Source organism: Leishmania braziliensis, contig 37 (assembly GCF_000002845.2).
Source record: "Leishmania braziliensis MHOM/BR/75/M2904 WGS CADA00000000 data, contig 37, whole genome shotgun sequence".
NCBI classification, from domain to species: domain Eukaryota; phylum Euglenozoa; class Kinetoplastea; order Trypanosomatida; family Trypanosomatidae; genus Leishmania; species Leishmania braziliensis.
Genome location: NW_004057997.1, coordinates 53,645 through 72,178, shown reverse-complemented (window position 1 = coordinate 72,178; position 18,534 = coordinate 53,645). Strand labels below are relative to the sequence as shown.

General features: G+C 60.0%; 4 protein-coding genes across 4 annotated transcripts; all 4 read right to left on the bottom strand.

Moving 5' to 3' along the window:
* Positions 1–37: 37 nt before the first annotated feature.
* On the bottom strand, positions 38–3,868 carry LbrM_25_2440 (hypothetical protein, conserved; the record flags this gene model as incomplete). The annotated part of the gene is made up of 1 exon (XM_001565695.1): positions 38–3,868. The coding sequence occupies one exon, from the start codon at positions 3,866–3,868 to the stop codon at positions 38–40; it is 3,831 nt and encodes a 1,276-aa protein (XP_001565745.1).
* A 2,778-nt stretch (positions 3,869–6,646) lies between these two features.
* Positions 6,647–8,197, bottom strand: LbrM_25_2430 (casein kinase I, putative; the record flags this gene model as incomplete). The annotated part of the gene is made up of 1 exon (XM_001565694.1): positions 6,647–8,197. One exon carries the CDS (start codon positions 8,195–8,197, stop codon positions 6,647–6,649), a length of 1,551 nt encoding a protein of 516 aa, XP_001565744.1.
* An 887-nt stretch (positions 8,198–9,084) lies between these two features.
* LbrM_25_2420 (hypothetical protein, conserved) lies at positions 9,085–12,816 on the bottom strand (the record flags this gene model as incomplete). Its single annotated transcript, XM_001565693.1, has 1 exon — positions 9,085–12,816. One exon carries the CDS (start codon positions 12,814–12,816, stop codon positions 9,085–9,087), a length of 3,732 nt encoding a protein of 1,243 aa, XP_001565743.1.
* Positions 12,817–14,264: 1,448 nt separating this feature from the next.
* LbrM_25_2410 (hypothetical protein, conserved) lies at positions 14,265–17,762 on the bottom strand (the record flags this gene model as incomplete). The annotated part of the gene is made up of 1 exon (XM_001565692.1): positions 14,265–17,762. The coding sequence occupies one exon, from the start codon at positions 17,760–17,762 to the stop codon at positions 14,265–14,267; it is 3,498 nt and encodes a 1,165-aa protein (XP_001565742.1).
* Between the last annotated feature and the right edge of the window lie 772 nt (positions 17,763–18,534).

Sequence of the window (18,534 nt, the reverse complement as noted above, 5' to 3'; positions counted from 1 at the left end):
CTGGTGCGCCGAACATCGTGTCGCGCTCGCCAGTGAACTACAACCTGCTGACCGGCCCGCTGCTTGATACTGGCACCGCCTGCACGACATCAGTGGCGCTCGTCGGCGTGATGGAGGTAGGCTCGCCGCCCTTGGAAATGATTGCGGTCACGAGAGTAGCGGAAATAGGGGTACGTTCCGCGGTCGGGCTAATGTTCTTTACTGTCAGCACCACAGCTGTTTGCAGTGATGCGTTGGCTGGCGGAAGCACTGTCGAGTGCATTGCCACTACTGGCTGGACTTCGCACCGGCGCAGCAACCGATGTAGGCGTACCATGATGGTCGGCCCACTCGCAGCACTGAGGGCAACAACAGGAGCGGTCGGGGTGTGGAACTGCCGGTGCAACGGTGAAGTGGGCGACAGCATCGCTGTCGACGATAGTGACCCTGTCGGCGGGGTAATACTGGGCGTTTCAACCCCCGGGACGCTCGCGGAGCCAGGAAGCGACATCTCTGGCACCGACAGGGGCTCGGGAAGGTAGGCGAGAAGGAGAAAAAAGTAATTTGGGGTGTTCTGCCGCGCCGTATCGCCGCGACGATGTTGCGGGCGTATGGTGACGGCGAAAGTGCGAGTCTCTTGCGCCTTCAGGTGCTCCGCCAGCACCAACGGGGCCTCTCGCTTGAGGTTCTGCAGCCGGCCAAATTCCTCGATGTACATGAGATGTGATGCCACGGGGCTGCGTTGCAGAACCACATGCGCCGCATCCTGCTGCGCGCTGGTGTTCTGCACGATGAGGTTGGTGTGAAAATACTCACCGTCGTATAGGTGTTCGGGAAGCGGGGGTCGGAAGGTGGCAGTGACACACGCCTTCGATGACGTCACGCTCACTTGAATGTTCTCCGGGGCATCGAGCGAGGGCATTGGGTGCTCGATCGCGTACTCGTACAGGCTCTCCGGGCATCCAGGCCGGCTTTCCCGCGTGGCAAAGTAGTAGTACCCTTCCTGACCCAGCAAAGACCAGGACAGGCCAATGATGGCGTACTCGCCCTCCGACACAAGATCGAAAGGGAGGGAGACACGCTGGCGCGCGCCGGCCTCCAGGCGCACCGCCTGTGTCATCGAGCTTTTCCACAGCTGCTCGGGTGACGCGTAGTCAAGGTAGAGCAGCGTCAACTCTGTCGCCTCAATCGAGCAGCCGACGGTATTTTCCATGACGAAGTTCAATACGAGCGGCTCGGCCTTCGCGATAGTGTAGTGCCGCGACAACTGTGCGGTGCTGCCTGACGTGGTCCCCGCCACAGCAAGCACGTCATCGTCCTGGTGCGCCCCTGCTTCCCGCGACACCGCCGGCAGCGGTGGCGACAAGGCCCCACCATGTGCGCGGACTGCCGCGTTGCGCTGGTGGCTATTGTAGGTCGTGTGCCTGCACCCATCGTGGGTGCTCTGGCCGCTCTGGCTTTGTCGTCTATGGGCCGCGCCGTGGCTTCTATCTTTGCTCCCTCCCTGGAAGGCTGGGAAGCGGTAGCGCGGGTGAGCCCTCAGCACCGTCTCTGTGTAGCTCTTCTTTAGATGTTTCTCCATGCTGCGCCACTCCGTCTCTGCCGTTGTCTCGCTCATCTTGTGTGCCGCGTCGTCCGTCAGCGCGTCGGTGCTGTAGTAGTTGCGGTCAACGTGAAAGGAGTCGCGCAGAATGCGAGGCATCGGCATGTGCGGGCACAAAGCGTAGCCCATGCTGGAGAGCACGCGCTTCTGTTGTGCCCAGAAGTCCTCAAACGCCTGCTGTGCAGTGGCAGGGTTGCGATACAACGGCGTTCCTTGCGCGATGGCGGCGCTTCTCAAGGCAATCCCGCGCACATCCTGGCCCAGCTGCGTGTAGAGCTGGCCAACGGTCAGGTAGAGGTGCTCGGTGAGCGTTTTCCACGTCTCCTGCGGGTCAATCACGCGGAGAAGCTCCAGCACACGAAGGTAGCATCGAAGCGCCTGCTCGATTGAGTTGTCGGCGCGGTACAGTGCGCCTGCCTGCTGTAGCCGCTGCGCAAACTGGCGCAGGCTCATGTACACAGGGTAGTCTCTTGGGATTGATAGCGTCACCGCCAACCCAGCTGAAAAAGGCGGGTTCGTGAAGGCTGCGATGCCGGCCATCATGTCGTTCACAACGCCGCTCAGCAGGTTTTGCCGCCGCAGGATGCCGCTCCGCTGCAGGTGCATCAGGATTGCATGGCACCGATCCAGCATGGGCGGGGTACGCACTCGGCTGCTCTCGTAGAGGAGAAAGGCGATGCGAGTCGCGTAGGTTTGCGTTCCAGCTGCCAAGTAGTCGTTCCACGCCACCTCCCACCGGTTTGTCTGCGAGCTCACCCGCTGGGTCGCAGACGTCACACCGGTGTACCACGGTGTCAGGCTCTGCGTCGCCAGCTTGCCCTGCAGGAGCTGTGCGACGCCAATGCCCTCTTGGCACGCCGCGATGAGGGCCCTGTTGTACGGCCGCAACGTCAGTGTCTCGAGCAGCTCCTCGATGCACATGCGGTAGTACGAGACAGCACCTTTCAGGTCGTGCAACGCCAGCGAGAGATCGCCGCAGTGCCGCATCTGCATCTCCAACGAGTGCGCTACGTACTTTGGGAGCGCGGGCGAGTCAAAGCCGTTCGGCTTGTTGACAACGTCGGCAGTGCGAGGTCGGACCTCGTCCTTGCCCTTAAACCACGCCGCCATCTTCCCCAGCGTCGTTGTGCGCCGATCCTGCACGGAAACGTCGAGCATGCTCAGCCGCCGCTCCACAAACCTGAAGAGAGACTGGGAGAGGTAGTAGGCCATGACGTTGTGCACCTCCGTTACGTCCTCGGGACTCATGTAGCACCCGGTGATGATGGCGGTGTTCGAGTTTGGCCAGGTGCCGCAGGTGCCGTGCAGCGTGCGGAACGAAAGCGTCGGGGAGCCCGAGGGGAGGGACGATGCGGCGGCGGCTGCCTGATGGAGTGCCTGCGCAGACGGCACGTCCATCACCGCTGGCGAGGCCTCGATCCACATGGAGGGGTCAAGGTTCTTTACGGTGCGTGGGTCGACGACCGAGTTTACCTTGACGAGGGCGCAGTAGTTCACCCCGTAGAACTGTTGCACGGCCGTCAGGACCTGTCGTGCGGTGCTCAGCGACGGACTCAGCGGTGACGTGTTGTCGTGCAGGATGAGATAGTACTGGTGGAGCTCTGTGTCCATGCCAGGGAGGCTGGCACACAGCTCTTGGATGCGCCGTGCCTGCGCACGGAAGACCTGGAAGATGCCCTCGACGCCCCCGGCCTCGGTCGTGGAAGCTGCGAAGAGAACCCCGATGGGGTAGTCGATGGTATCAAAGGAGCTGCATCGCACGAGACTGTGGAAGTCGCGGATGAAAGAGCGGTGCCACGTGGGGCAGGCGCGCTCCAGCAGCGTCGGCACCGCTGCTGGTCCGCCGATTATCGTCGATGACGCGGAGGACGACGACGTTGTGGACGGTTGGGTCGGCCGGACTGGTCGAGGCAGCGATCCGTTGTGGCGACTGCGATTCTTCTCGACAATCTCTGCCAGTGCCGCATCCAGCTGCTCCCCATAGGCAAGGTCGATCGCCGCCGCGTTCCGCAGTAGGCGTCGAGTGTGCCGTGTCACCTGGGACAGCGCAACGTTACGCACACACTCGGTGCGCATCAGGCGAACACCAAACTGGTTGCACACGACCGTATCACTGCGGTCCCTGACACGGGCACTGAGCGGCCCTCCCCTGTACACGCTGTGCAGGCGTAGCAGGTGAATGAGATCCATACCATTACGGGCACAAATTGCATCTGCCGCAGGACTGCCTTCCACAACGACAACAGGGCGTGCATACCGCTGTTCCACCCACTCTTCTAGGCTCATGGTAGCGATGTATAGATCGAGAGACCAACTATGGAGCTGGTGGCCTACATACACACCACACACACATGCCGTAACACCGAGCAAGTCCAGAATCCGGAGGACCACAAGAATACCGATAGGAAGATGAAGGTGTACGCGGTAGGTGTGACTGTGGGTGTGATGGGAAGAGGTAGTGAGTTGATGAGAGAGAATGATCAAGGTGAGCGTGTGTGTTTACGTGTCTTCAGAGTAGTAGTAGTAGAGAGAGGTTGTTGCTGAGTTAGAGAAGCGATGAAAACTACAAGACGGACGCACAAGCAAAGAAGAAGAGTCGGCCCAAGGAGACTAGCAAGACTGACCGTGAGGGAGAGAGGGGGGGAGGTAGTGGTGGCGGAAGCACCTCGACAGAACACAAAGAACGTAGAATGTTGTGCGTTATGAACCCAGTGCCTGCGCATGTGCGCAACAGCAGCAACCACGACGACGTCAATGAATTCCACTATCACCGCATGCGTGTTTGAGTATGTGCGTTGGGCCACGCGAGGGCGAAGACGACAAAGCGCTTTATTTTATCGAGGAGTAGTAGAGAGAGAGAGCGACGACAGTGAGTGGAATGACAGATGAGAGGGAGGTTAGATAGGGAATGTGAAGACCAGCTGTGATGGGAGTAGGGAAGAGTGGTTAGGCTCCAGCACCGTCTGCATTCCCTCATACCCATACACACCCGGTAGAGGTAGACGAGGAAAGGAGAGTCGAGAGGGCGGCAAATACACTGCAGTCCAGCCACGCTCGCTTCCCTCCCCCTCTCTCCCCCCTCTCTGCGTCACCATTCCATGCGCTGTTACCATGCGGCACACGCAAAACAGAACAGTGACTGCCACACACGTGCACTGCCCCCCCCCCCCCTGGTGTAGCACGAAGAAACGCGCATCTGACATGTGCGTTTGCCCACGCACAGACGCACGCACAACCCTCAAGCCACCATTTATACTTCTTCTATTTCTCTCGATTTGTTCGTTGGGCAAGGTACACCACCTTCGCAGTGTGTGTGTGTGTGGTGTGGTGTGGTGTGGGTGTGCGTGTCTGCGTATGCTCGCAAGACAGGAAGAGAGATAAGAGGGGTGGGGGAGAGATAACCGTGTAGCGTAAAGTGAGGGAAAGAAGCTACCCACTAAAGCCAAACGACAGTCAGCCGCAGCGACAATCGAACTCAACACGGGCGACCCCCCCCCCCCCCCCCACACACACACACACACACGCACGTGCGAGGAAAGAAGCTAATAAACTAGAGAGAGAGGAAGCAGCAGCAGATCAAAACTGCTATACGGACAGTACCACACAAGAGTACACATAATATAGTTGCGCAGCCACACCCACACCCACATCCACACACCCACACAACCCTCTCTATACACAGGGGAGAGTGGCGTGTAGTTCTACACTGGCAACTACATAACGGAAGCAAAGAGAAGCGAGCGGAGAGACGAGGCCACGCGATGAGGGGAGAGAGGGCGACGCACAAACACCCCGCAAGGTGAGATGAGTGGATGAGCTGGGTACTGGTGATGGAGGAAGGAGAGGTCGTACCAGTAAAGATGTACGTAAGTGGGTTGGTGTTGTGAAGAGAAAGCGGTCTTCGATTTACTTGTCTCGGCGTGTGTCCTCTCTGCCACACCATAGGCTCAACGCCACTCCGCCCCACCCAGGCCTGCCAAACTGGCCCATCCCGTCCGGCGAAGCAGCGCTAGACACACGCGTGACAGCAGTGCGCCGACCCAGTCACCCAAGCATGGCCCCGGTCCCCAACTCTGCCCACCCACCCCCGTCTTGCAGGTTGTGTCACAGCCGGTACACCATTCTGCCAGCCGCCACCTCGTGCACCCCACGGGATGGCTCGGGCACCCCCAGCAGTAGGCAGTGAGGGCCAAAGGAGATGCGTTCGAGCTACGCTGACACTCTGCCCACCAAGTGGGCGGCACAGACGTCTTCCCTGCCGCAGGTCGCTCCAACGCAGCGCCATCCACGACCTGACCGCCGATGTGAGGGGCGATACATCGCTCTGACGCCTCCCCCACATTGTCGGCTCTTGACCCTGTCAGCACCAGAGGGTGGTTTGGCGTTGGCAGGGAAGGAGAGGGGTGGGGGGTTGCCTGGCCTCGCCACGGAGAGCATGTGTGTGTGTGTGTGGGGAGGTGCTGGGCCCTGCGATGCCACACACTGAGGTGTGCTCTCGTGTCATCAGAATAACACATACACACACCTATAAAGGTAAATAAGGGTGTTGGATGAAGGATTTGAGTGTGTGAGGGGAAGACGGCTTGTGCGCGAGAGAGCGAGAGGAAGGTGGTGTAGCGAGGAGAGCAGGATGACAAAGGGCCTCTCTCTTTAAGAGACCACACAGAGAGAGAGAGAGAACGCACACGGATATACATAACATACCCATCTAAGCATGCAGAGAGCGGAAGAGGAGATGCACACTACGGGGAAGAGAAACTGCGCCAGAGAAAAGCGGCCCTGCAGGGTTGTACAAGATAAGGGAAAAGGAATTGCCGGGTAAAATGGGCTTGCGGCGGGCGTGCCAGGAAGAGAGAGAGGGGGGGGGGCTGCCGCAGGACGTACGGTACGTGTAAGTGATCGAAGGCGGCGGGAGGGGGAAGGAGGAAGGAGGAAGGGGGGGTTGGAGACAGCTTTGCTGGGTGTACGCCACGCGTGGATTCGCACTGTGTGCGCCTCTCCCCACTTTTCTCACATTATGCGGTGCCATCTTTGGCATATATGCATCGCCCCCCTCTTTGCCCCCTACACACGTAGGCGACCCGACTGCAGAAGATTACGGAGTGGCGGACGGTGGCTGCCAAAGTTGGTGCTCTTCGTTTGTGTCGAGCCGTCCTCGTCGGAAACGTCCTCGAGGCGCAGCTCGCTGTTGCCAGACGCGACAGCCGACGGCTGGGAACGCGCCCACTGCCGCCGGGACTGTTCCTCTGTCCCCTTGCTGACCTCCATCTGGCGCTTGCAGAACCAGTCGAAGCACCAGTCATATGGGCCGCGCATTGGATCAAAGTCCTCGGAAGTCAGCAGGAGCGGTGCTGCGACAGTGCTGGGGGCGTGACACTGCTGGCTGTGCCGGCTGTTCAGGGTAGACCCACTCACAACACTCAGCAGACGCGACTCAGTTGCGGATGTGGCGTCAGTGGCCAACAAAGCAGACACTGCGAGCGGGTTGGGCAGGCTCACGGCGGTGCGGTGTGCTGCGGAGAGGTTACCACTGGGCGCGCCAGGCATGGGCAGTGTCAGCCCGAGCCGCTCGCCTAGTTCTCGGAACAGGCGCCGCAGGTTGTCATAGTCTGGCTTCTGCGTGAAGGTCAAGGCACGGCAGTACTGGCAGTACTTGAGAAACTCCTTAGGTAGTCCCTTGCACAGCACCTCCAGCGGCGTCGCGATCTTGGTCTCACCTATCTTGATTGTTTTGATCTGCTGGTCCTTCGTCTGGATCCCCTGCCAGGGAAGGTTGCCTCGCAGAAAGTAAACAAAGAGAAAGCCGATGGACTCGAGGTCATCACGGCGACTCTGCTCGAAGCCGCGGTGCACATTGATGCTACAGTAGCGCGCTGTCCCGGTCAGCGGGCGGCCCTCCACAAAAGGTATGTGGCTGTTCTTCTTCACCTCCCAATAGAGCTTGGAAAGCCCGTAGTCGATGATGTAGAGGATGTGCGCCTTGGACCGGCAGCCAAGCACAAAGTTCTCCGGCTTGATGTCACGGTGCACGAAGCCCTTCTCGTGGAAGTACTGAATGCGATGCAGCAGCTGATCGGCAATCATGAGCACTGTTTTGAGGGAGAAGCGGCGGTGGCAGTAGTTAAAGACGTCCTCGAGCGAGGGGCCACACATCTCCATCACCATAATGTTGTAGTCGCCCTCACTGTCGAAGTAGTAAATTTGCGGGATGCCGACGACGATCCTGTCCTCTAACGATTTACAATGCTGCACCTGGATGGCCCTGGCGCTCGCCGACGGGTTGATGTTGCTGCTGCCCTGCGCCGTGGCACCGTGAAAACTGCCGGCGCCGCTGTAGTTGAGGCTCTCCATGAGAAGTTGCTTCAGGCTCACTTCATTTTGCCCAAGCGGCGGCTGATGCAGCACGCGGTACACCTTACTTTCGTAGGACAGCTGCGGGTAGCGCGCTTTTTTGCGCTCCAGCTTCACTGCGACGATGCGTTGGCTCTGCTTATCGTAGCCTTCGAAGATGTCGCCAAAGGAGCCATTGCCGAGGCGGTGGCTGAGAAGAAAGCGACCTCTCCCAAATGGGACCTCCTTGCCGGTCGGCTGATATGGCTCAGATGAGACGGCCATTATAGCGCAACGGCGCTCTCGTTTCTCGTACGCAGGCGAGTCTCTCTTTGTTCCCCGGCAGCAAGACGCATACACACAGGGAGAGGGAGAGGGAGAGGGAGAGACGCCGACGCACGCTGACACAGCGGCAGGGGTATCTCCCTCTCTGTGTCCCCGGGAGAGAGGGAGAAGGAGAGGGATTGATCGAAAGATGGGGAAGGGCAATGGCAAAAGGAGAGGGAAAGAGAGAGTGCGTGAGTCAGCAGCACAGGTGCAGGGTCAGAAATATGATAGCATAGCCATAAAACACGCAGCTATACACGCTAGTACACGCAAAAATAAACTTGCAGCGATGCGTGTTGAAGAGAAGCGGAGGAGGGGGAGGGGGAGGGGGAAGAGAGGGAGAGGCCAAAGAGCGAGAATAAGAGCAACAGCGGTGCCGAGTAAGGGAGGGAGTGGGATGGGATGATGGTGACAGCGTGAGGGGAGGGGGGAGGGGAGACGCCTGATATGCGCATGCGCAGCGAAGTTGGGTATCCAGAGGCGTATTCACCTCCTCAGACACACACACACACCCACCCACACACGACCGATGCACTTGAACTTGCACAGTGCAAGTTGAGCGAGGAGTGGCGGGGAAGTTGACGCTAGCGGCGAATGAGTTGAACAGAAAAATACACTTCCTCCTTCAACGTGATGGCGTCTGCGTCCAGACGCGCATGCAAATTGTTTAACTGTGCCTGCGCATCGTCGGAGTCAACGTTCGCATACACGCGCCTGCGTGTCTGTCGGCGTGTTCCTGGTTGTCCATGGTCTTGGTCGCAAAGGATGCATCGCCAGGAGCCCACACACGGGCAGACCTAGACTGTGCGCTTGCTCAGGTCCACCCCCTTTTTGCCCTCTCTCGGTCACACGACGTCATTGTCACAATCGCCATCGCTGTATTGTATACGGGCAAAGCTGAGGCTGTCTTCCTCCCTCACCCAGAGCAGAGTCGTGGCGGACTGCTGAGGTGGATACGCAGGCGCTGATGTGGACGGCACGACTGTATCAGGCACGTCGAGAGACTGCAGCTGCGCGTCGCCCAGCATTGTCGCTATTTCCTGTGTCCCGAGCGGATGAATCGTATGCTTCAGTGCGGATTGCGGACCTCGCGTCTTCTTGAGGTGCGAAACAGCAGCTTCTTCCACCACAGCGGACCAAAGAGAGCTGCTCGGTGACTCAGCGGCTTCATCGCGCGACGGCGGCGCTGGTGGCGTGTGTGTGTCCATTGCAGCTGGTGCACCCGCCGCAACAGCGCCACTCCCCGTCGCATCCTCGTGAGAAGCTGTTGCCCCAGAAGCCACAGTGCTGTCGACCCGCGCGCGCAGGTGCATGGCAGCAAGCTGCGCAGCTAGAGGGTGCTCAGCCAAGACAAAGGTGTCCGCTGCCGTCCATCGGCGTGTAAGAATCGAATGGATAAGCCAAGCGATCCCCACAACCGGAGGGGCCATTGGTGGCGCGACAGGCGTGGTCGCAGCAGCACCGCCGTTCAAGGAAACAGGCCGCAGCGAGACGCGCTGTAGGGCTTCTTGAAAGGCGCAGCTGAGAGACTGGCGGAGCGGGCGAGTCTGGCCCTGCTGTTCTCTTGTTGTCAGTCCCAGCTCTACCATGTTCTCGTAAAAGCCGGTCAGGTCGATCACGAGGTCTAGGTAGGTGCTCGCCACGTTACGTGTCACCGTGCCACCAAGAATGCGCAGCAGCTCCGTCACCTGCGTCAAGGCAGCCGTTGCGTCTCCCAGGTAGCTCCCACTGCGGCTGTTGTGACTCGCTCCCCTTGCACGTAGCGGCCCGGCGTTGCCGCCAGTCGCGCTGGCATTCGCCAGGTCCAGCGGAGGGACGTAGAGGTAGAACATACGGTCTTGGAAGATAGGCGCGTAGAACGGTCGCAGCGCCTGCTCGCCAGCCGGTATGTACTCATCCGCCACCTCCTTGTGGAGCTGTCGCAATGTGGAGGAGCCTCCACAACGCGGAGGACACTGCGCTTCAGGGGCAGCCGCAGGTGTCCTCGCTCGAGGCACTGCTGCGCTGCCGCCGCTGTGGCTTGAAATCGACGACAGCGTGACTTTAGCGCTAGCCCACACGGCCTCTCCCCTCCCTCCATCTCCATTGTCTTCCTCGGCCCCAAGGTGCCCGTCGCGACGAGGGACACAGGCAGCAGTGACTGAGGTGCCCACCACGGCCACCGCCGCGTCGCCTACATGCTGATCCCCGTACACAGGGTGAGCGTGGACGTGCGGCAAGATTGACGGAAATGCCCCCAACGCTATTGCATCATAGAGCCACTGCGGCGTTAGAATTGGGATGCCTACCGCCTTGCAGTACAGAATGTCCGGCGTGAGAGCAGCGCGCGGGCTCACGACAAGGTGCGTCGGCTTTCGTCTCGCGCGCGTGCGTCTGTGTCGACCAAACCAGCACGAATGTCCTCTGCTGTCGGCGTCGCCGCCGAGGATGTCACACGTGGCACCCAGCTGCTCCACAACGTCGCGCAGAAAAAGAGAAAGCGACGCCGCTGAGGCTGCATCGACATTGACGTCTGAAACGTCATCGAGGAATATGTGCACGCACAACTTAGAGGCCGTCGCCCCCCCTCCCTCATCCTCCGCGGCCAGTCGACAGAGGAGAGCGAGGTCTGTGAAGGTCATGGAGAAGGGCGACTCCGCGGTGAGAGTGCACTCGAGGTCGGATGGAACCTCAGCCCTACCTCGGTTTGAGACACGACGACGTTGGCGCGCACAAAGCTGGCGCTTCTGTTGTTGTTGCGGCTGCCCTTGTTTCCGTGACTTACTCGCCTTTTCATGAACTGCACCGTCCACCGCATCTTCTTGCTTTATTCGTCTCTGGCGAAGACCTTGCGCCTTGGCGGAAGGCGTTGCATGGGTGTGATGCGCCGACCCTTCCGTAGGGCCGTCTGCCCTGCTGCTGTTGCGAAGTCGCTTTGCAGTCGCTCCGGTCGGTGCCCTGGATACTGCTGATGGCGTCTGCGGCTGTGCGGCAGCCGTGAACGCTTTTAGGGGGGAGGTGGCAAGCGGCTGAGTGATGGCCATCTCCCCATCACTTAGCTCACCCAGGGACAGCGTTGACGCCACTGATGGCAGCAGCTGCTGTTGCGTGCTACCTTCGGAGCTCAAGAAAGGGTCTCGGTCTCGCTTTGCCATCGCGTTTTGGTCGCCGGCCACACTGCCCACAAGCAACGATACCGTGTTCGCCGGCTTGGGGGCCGAGTCAGCCTGCTTGGGAGGTCGTTCCCTTCGTTGAGTCACGGCAGCCGTCGCCGTCGAGCGCAGCACCGTATGGCGAATCATTTCTTCTTCCTCCATATCTGCCTCCCGCCTTTCCACTGCGGTAGCAATTCGCTCGTTTCCGCTGCTGCGGCTTCTGCTGGGCAGCATTACAGCACTCACGCCTTGACTTCCGCCACTACCGACTTCGTGTCGAGACGACGGGGTGAGCCGCGGTGTGGAGACGGTGTCGGTGCTAGACTGCCGAGCAGCGACCTCGTCCAGTCCTACCGCCGCCGTGCTAGTCTGGTGGGTGCCTCGCTTCGTACGAGTCGCAATTATTCTTTCCTGAGTGAGTGCACTGCTGTTGCTGCTGCTGTGAAATGTGAGCGAATTGTCCAGTCTTTGCTGACCTCCTGCACCGTCGCGTTGGGGCTTTCCAACTGCGCAGGGTACGGCATTTGCCTTGTTGTTAGGCATGTCATCAAGGAGATGATACAGCTTTGTGGTGCCGCTGTTGGTGGTGGTACTGGGCATGACCTGAGGGGCTGAGGAAGAAGCAGCGGTGGCTGCGACTGCACCTTCCTCACACGCCGTCAGCATCCTTGCAAGAGCTGCAGGCCCGCGCTGCTGTCCATCTCCCTTGCCGCCGTCCTCATTGTCATCGAAAAGAAGCAAGCGGTAAAGCAGAGGGGGGCTTGTAGAGCCTTCGGCTGGTGTGCCTGTTTTGGCCTCGGATTTCAGCGGACTATGCGTTGCACGCGAGGGGGAGCTGGTGGAGGCAGACGAGGGGGCGGCAGCTGCACCTCGCCCAGCTGGCCTACTACTCCTCGTATTCCTACCAGTGCTGTTAGGGATGTCGTCAGCGGCGGACGCTGCACTACGACCATTTCCAGGTGAGGAGGCTGAGGTATGAGATGAAGGGACAGCGGAGGAGATTCCAGCAGACTTGCGCGTTGGGGTGATGCACATGGTTGCCGTCGCGCTGTCCGTTGGCGTGACGACGTAGGGGGCTATGTTCACTCGCTCTTCGGCAGCGACGCACGCAGCAAGGTAGTCTGGACGAACTACTGTCTTGAATTTCATGTGCGCAGCCTCTAGGAAAGACGCGCTGCCGCGGTGGAAGACAACCAAATCCGCGGTGGCCTCACTCAGGGCAAGCGTGGCGCCCAGCTGCTGCGCATGCGCACGTGCGGTGCGCAGTACATCCCTGGCAGAGTCTCGGTTACTGTCTCTCTTGCGCTTCTTGGCGCAGTCGATACCACTGCTACTGAGATTCCCCCATCCTACGTCTTCGTCAGCGGAGCTACGGCGGATGTGCAAGAAAACGCGCACTCCAGAGAGAGGGCGGGTGGCGCAGGAGGCGGCAGCAGAAGACATGGATGGCAGCGCTGCAGGAGAGGGTAGGCGGGGCGGTGGTGGTAGTCTCTGTAGTACTTCGACGAGCGATTAGCAACGAAGGGAGACACCCCCGTACAGGTGTGAGGTGCGTATGCGTAAGGGAGTACTTGCAACTTGAGCTCTCTACCGACAGGAACCAGCAGCGTAGTGATGGGCGGGCCCCTCTCCGGGGTCTGTTCACTTCCGTCTGGCGTGAATGTGAGTATATGTGTCTATGAAAGGTGCGTCTATGATGATGATGGTGGTTATGATAGCGCGGGCGTGTGTGTGTGTGTGTGTGTGTGTGTGTGAGCACGACGCAGCGGCGAACCAACCTCGAAGGCAGTGCTGCCTCGCTCTGTAGATCTGCTGATTTGAGTGCCTCAGTGCGTATGGCTGTATTACGTATGTGCGCCAAATGCGAGAGGAGTGGAGAGCAGCTCTGTAGCGGAATGCGAGAGGTTTGCGGCTGATGATCAAGGGAAAATAGGGGGAGGGGAGGGAAGGGGTGGGTAACTGTGGCAAGAGAGAGGGGGGTGGGTGGCGTCGGGGGCGACGATGCACCGCTGGCGCAAACATCCACACACCTCCGTACGCGCCCAAAAGAGGCGGCATCAGTCCACAATACACGCGGATGACGAAGGCTAACCGCCCCCCGTTGACCCTCTGTGTGTAGAAGGCAGCAGAAAGAGCGGAGGAGGGGGTGGGGAGGGTGTGTGCTGGTGGATAGTAGCAGACAGATGGAGGACAACCAGTGAGAGGTCCAACCGAGCCTTGCTGTCTGATGAGTCGGCAAGGCTCGGCGCGAAGGGGAAAGAGGGCTGGTGTCGAGGAGTGAGCGCACAGCGAAAAACGTCCTCCCTTTTTGCATAGCGTATCGCTCTTCTTGCTGTTGGGGGAGGGAGGGAGCAATGGAAGCGGAGGAGGAGAGGAGAGACGGAAAAGAGGGGCAGGTGAGGCAGACGCCCGCTTCCCCCCCCCCTTGCTCCACAGTGACGGACATACACCGGCTATGTATTCGAGGAGTGAGTGTGTCTGAACCATTCCTCCCTGCCTCTCTCCTTTTCTCTTCACTCCTCTTCCCACTTCCCTTCACACTCGCCGACAGACGCCATTCTCTGGTTTACATCATCATACTGAAGAGGGGCACACTCCCACACCCGCCCACCCACACACACACACACACACAGACAGGCAGGCAGGCAGGCAGCGAACACACTGGAAGGGTATGCACTCGCGCTACCCCAACGTGCGGGCGCTGGAGGTGGTGCTCTCGTCGCTCGCCCCTCCGCTTCTCCTCCTGCCTTGTTCCCTTAACCGAGCTCACCAGGGAGCAAGGAATCGACGACTACGTCCTACGTACATGAGCGAGGAGCACAGCACAACATTTCTGTGCCTACGCCACCAGCGGCTAGCGCCGCGGCCATCCAATCTGTAACAGCTAGGGACTATGCGGATGCTTTGATGTCCACCTCGTCACCAGCGGCACAGATGTCGCTGCCGCTATCGTAGTCATCTTCGCCGTCCACGCCGTTGCCGCGCTGCCCATTGCTGTCTGGTCCAAGCTCATTGTCATAATCCTCGAAGCCCAGCAGGTTCTCCGCAAAGGCGCGTGCTGTAATGGCATCCTCGAGCATTTCGAGTCGGATACCGTCGCCGAGCAGCGACGTCAGAGCCGCGGCGACTTCGTTTGGCTTGAGTGGCTCCCCCTCGGTGGCAAGAAGATGAAAGAGGCGGTCGCGGTTGATTTCCCCCGTCACGCTATCCGCGCCGAGTGCGCGGAAGGCTGCCTCGATATCTTGCCTTGTGATGCCGAACACAGGGCGGTAATTGATATAGAACCGCATGAACTGCGAGAAGTCAAGCAGAATGGCGTCCACGTCCACCTCGGCGAGCGGTTCGTCTCGTGGGCCGTACATGTTCGCCACCTCGTAGGTCAGGTGCCCGATCTCCTGCTCGGACGGGTAGTAGCAGAGCGAGCGCAGGAGGTTCGGCATCTGGGAAAACGGAATCGCCCCAAGCAGCACGCGCTTCGCTGTCGTTTCCTCGCCCTGCGCGCGGATCTGGGCATAGTAGAAGTAGTCTACCACCTCATTCATCAGCTCACCCTCAGCACCACCCTCAACCGCGCCGACGAGATGGGGCAGTGGCACACCACCCTTCTCCCGGCACTGCACGACAGTCGTCCACTCCGATGGTGACATGATGCAGTCGCCGCGCACGCGCCACTGCATGACAGCCTGGTCCGGCCCGCCCGCCGTAAAGACGACGGCACCGTCGTGTGAGGTGACCATGCTGGTGATGCTGCCAGGGTGGGCGAGGATGCCGATAGAGCCGCACGGGTCTCCGCGGAGGGGGAGCTGGGTGAGCCCAATCACCTTCTCCTTGGTTGCGTACACCAGGCAGTGAGACGGCGGCGGGGACGAGGAGAATGACGAGGCAGGGACGGCGGACTGCTTCGCTACCGGCACAACAGCCATCCGCGTCACCGGGCCGCCAAACGTTGGCGCCAAGACTGTCTTGACGCACTGCCGGCTCCAGTTGCTGAGGTACACCTGAAACTTATACTCGCGGGTGGCGATCAGCAGCATGTCCAGCATATCCTTGCCGCTACCACCGCCTCCTGCTTCGGCTTCTGCTCTGTCAGGCTTGTCTCTGCCCCCCCGTTCGTGTGTCACGCTACCGTCCTCTGCCCCGTCGTCATCGCCGTCGTCGTAGCTCTCAAAGAAGCCGCGCGGCTGGCTTGCTGTGTCCAGCAGCGAGCACCCGCCTGGCAGCCAGGCGAAGCCCGTCGGCGTCGACTCCTGCGATATCTTGTGTGCTGTACGTAAGAGAAGCCCTGTTTCGGGGCTGGAGTCGACGAGCTCGTACTCAATGAGCCGCTTGTCGCCGCCGACGGAGAGGAGTCGCAGCGCTCCCTCTAAGCCAGTCGTGTGGGCACCAAAGTGGAGGCCGCAGATGGGTGCGTTGTGTGTCTTGTGGTGGCCCACCAGCTGCCACTCCGCCTTCTTGGTAGTCGCATGCGTGTTCACATACTCGTACAAGCCGACGGAGCCGTCATTGTTGGCGGTGGCCATGAGGAGGCTGTCAGGGGAGAAGCAGATCTCTTCTACGCTGGCGGCTGCCTTGCGCACTGTTGACTGCTGCTGTTCTGCGGCGATACTCTGCTTGCCCTTGCCCTGAGAGGAGGACGGAGTCGTATCTACTGCTGCTCCGGTTGCTGCTGCGTCGCCGCCAGTTGCCGTGCCGACTGCGGTGGTGTTGGTTATGGGTCGAATTGTCTGCTCCTCCTCGAGTGTCTCTGCGTCCAGCACTTTTATGACCCCGTTAGTGAAGCCGACGACGAGCCACTTGCCCAACGGGTCGAAGGTCATGCAGCGGATCAGTAGGTTGCGGAAGAGGCTCAGCAGCACCACTCGCTTCTCGCAGTAGTCCCAGAGATGCAGATTGCCACTGTACCCACCGATCGCCAGCCGCGGCAGGTGCGGGTGCGCCGCGAGGCACTGGACAGCACGGTCTTGACCCTGCACAATGAGCCGTCCGCGAGTCGCTGGCTTGGAGCCAGCGTGTGCGGCGCCGCCGGGAGTGTGGAATGCCTTCGCCGACACATCGATGATCATGCTGTGCGCCGTCGACACCATGAAATCTGGCGCGGTAAACAGGTTTGCCGCGGCGGTGCCCTCAGTGAGGAGGTGACCATCGACCTGCTCCTGCGCCAACGTCCGCGCTTCCTCTACCGTTACCACCGACGGCACACAGTCGAAGCTGATGGAGACGATGGGGCCGCCGTTGAGGTCGTCAAACCACGCTACCAGCCGCAACTTTGCATCTAGGAACTTGACGATGCCATCCATCCCGCCAGTGACGATGTACCCTTGCACTGTTGTGATGAAGGTCACGCCGCCGTTGTGGACCCGCACCATCTTCAGTAGCGACTTGTCCTGCTCCTTGATGACGCGGTCCTGCGGCTGCAAGGACCAGAGGACGACATCGCCGTCGACGGTGCCACTGCACGCCATCATCGTGCCAGGCAGGTACACCGTTTGCGTGAAGTTTCCGACCGAGGCCCTGAGGCGGCGCTGAAGGATAGGCGGCGAGTAGTACTTGAGTACCCCCTCCCTCCAAGACCAGAAGATGACTCGGCGCAGCCCGTTCGTACACAGCAGCTCTGGGTGGTCCTGCGAGAAGGAAATGAACGTCTGCTCATCACGCGCAGCGATGCGGCGCACAAAGACGGGGGCCACGCCAACATCTGCGAGAAGGTCGACACTGCCAGGCGCCGCACCCCCCGCCGCTGAGTTCGTTTGCGTCCAGGCCCAGATCATGATCTCCTGCGGGTCTCTGCGGTTGAGAGTGGCGAGGTATTGGCCATCCGGCGACATGGAGACGCTCAGGACACCGCCATACTTGCCTGTTGCGATCACCTTCAACGGCAGCGCGGTCGCCGAGTCCCACACAATCATGGTGGATCCGTCCTCCTCGTCGTCACGCTTCGCGAGGGAGGGGTCGACAAGCATGGCAGCTTCTTCCCGAAGCTCTTCCTCCTCCACATCTTCCGGTGCCACGCCCGAGTGTCCCTTGACTGACTGCGTGAGCACCACCTGCTGCTGAATGCGCCGGCGCACCGTGACATCGCCCTCGTCCGCTGTCACGATGAAGCGGTGATTGTGACTGCAGCAGCTGCTGCTGATGGAGTACCGGTGCCCCAGGAGGTGCTTCTGCGTGTTGTGGATTGCATCATACAAGATGCCGGTGTGCGCCAGCGTGTAGAAGACCTTTCGCTGCTGCTGCTCTTGGCTTCTACCTCGGCCAGTGCCTCCGCTGCCGCCACTGCTGAGGTTGTGGATTCCAGCCTTGTAGTCGCTGTTGAGGCCGAAGGCCCACTCAAGGTGCAGCGCTTCCTCCGCAAGGGAGGGAGTGGGACAACGGATGTACGGACTTCCCATTCTTCCTCTCCTGCAGAGCGTGTGCGTGTAGTGCCGCTGCTGTAGTTGTGGTAGCAACACTCTCCGAAGGCACAACGAGAGGAAGTGGCTCTCAGAAACCGTCGTGCGTGGATGTACTTGGCGAAGAGGCGGTGCGGAGAAGGTCAGCGAGACCGCAATGCAAACCGCATGAAGGAGGGAGGGGGGTAAAAGAGAGAGAGAGAACGAGGGGGACGTGAGCGGTCATTCCACTACACTCTTAGAGGAAGAGAATCGTGAGGCTCGGTGTTCCAGTGGCGTGCCCCCTTATCCATCCTCTCGTGCACGTACAACTCAATGACAACCACTACTGATGAACGTTGCTAACACTGTAGAGAAGACGTAACGCATACGAGAGCGCGCGCGCGCGAGAGAGAGCGGGTCAACCACACATGCAGGTGCACATTCACCCACCCACCCACCCACCCACACACACACATACGTGCGTGTATTCTCTCTCAACGAGCCACCCAGACGAGAACAAAGATGACGGCGGTATCACAGAGCGGCGGTGGCGCACCTCCTCTTATACTTCAGCTCCGTTGCCTCGCAGCGCCGATTTGCCGCCTATGTCTCTTCTCTTTCGGTTTGCACTTCCTTCACTGCTTAGATGTCACGTGAGCGCCCTTCGGCCTCAAGTTTGCCACAGACACGCCGCTAAATCCCAAACGCCTACGCACCCGCACAACGACGACTTACTTAAGCTCATTAAAGAAGAAGGCAAACAACATAAGGGGTGAGAGGGACGGGGGCG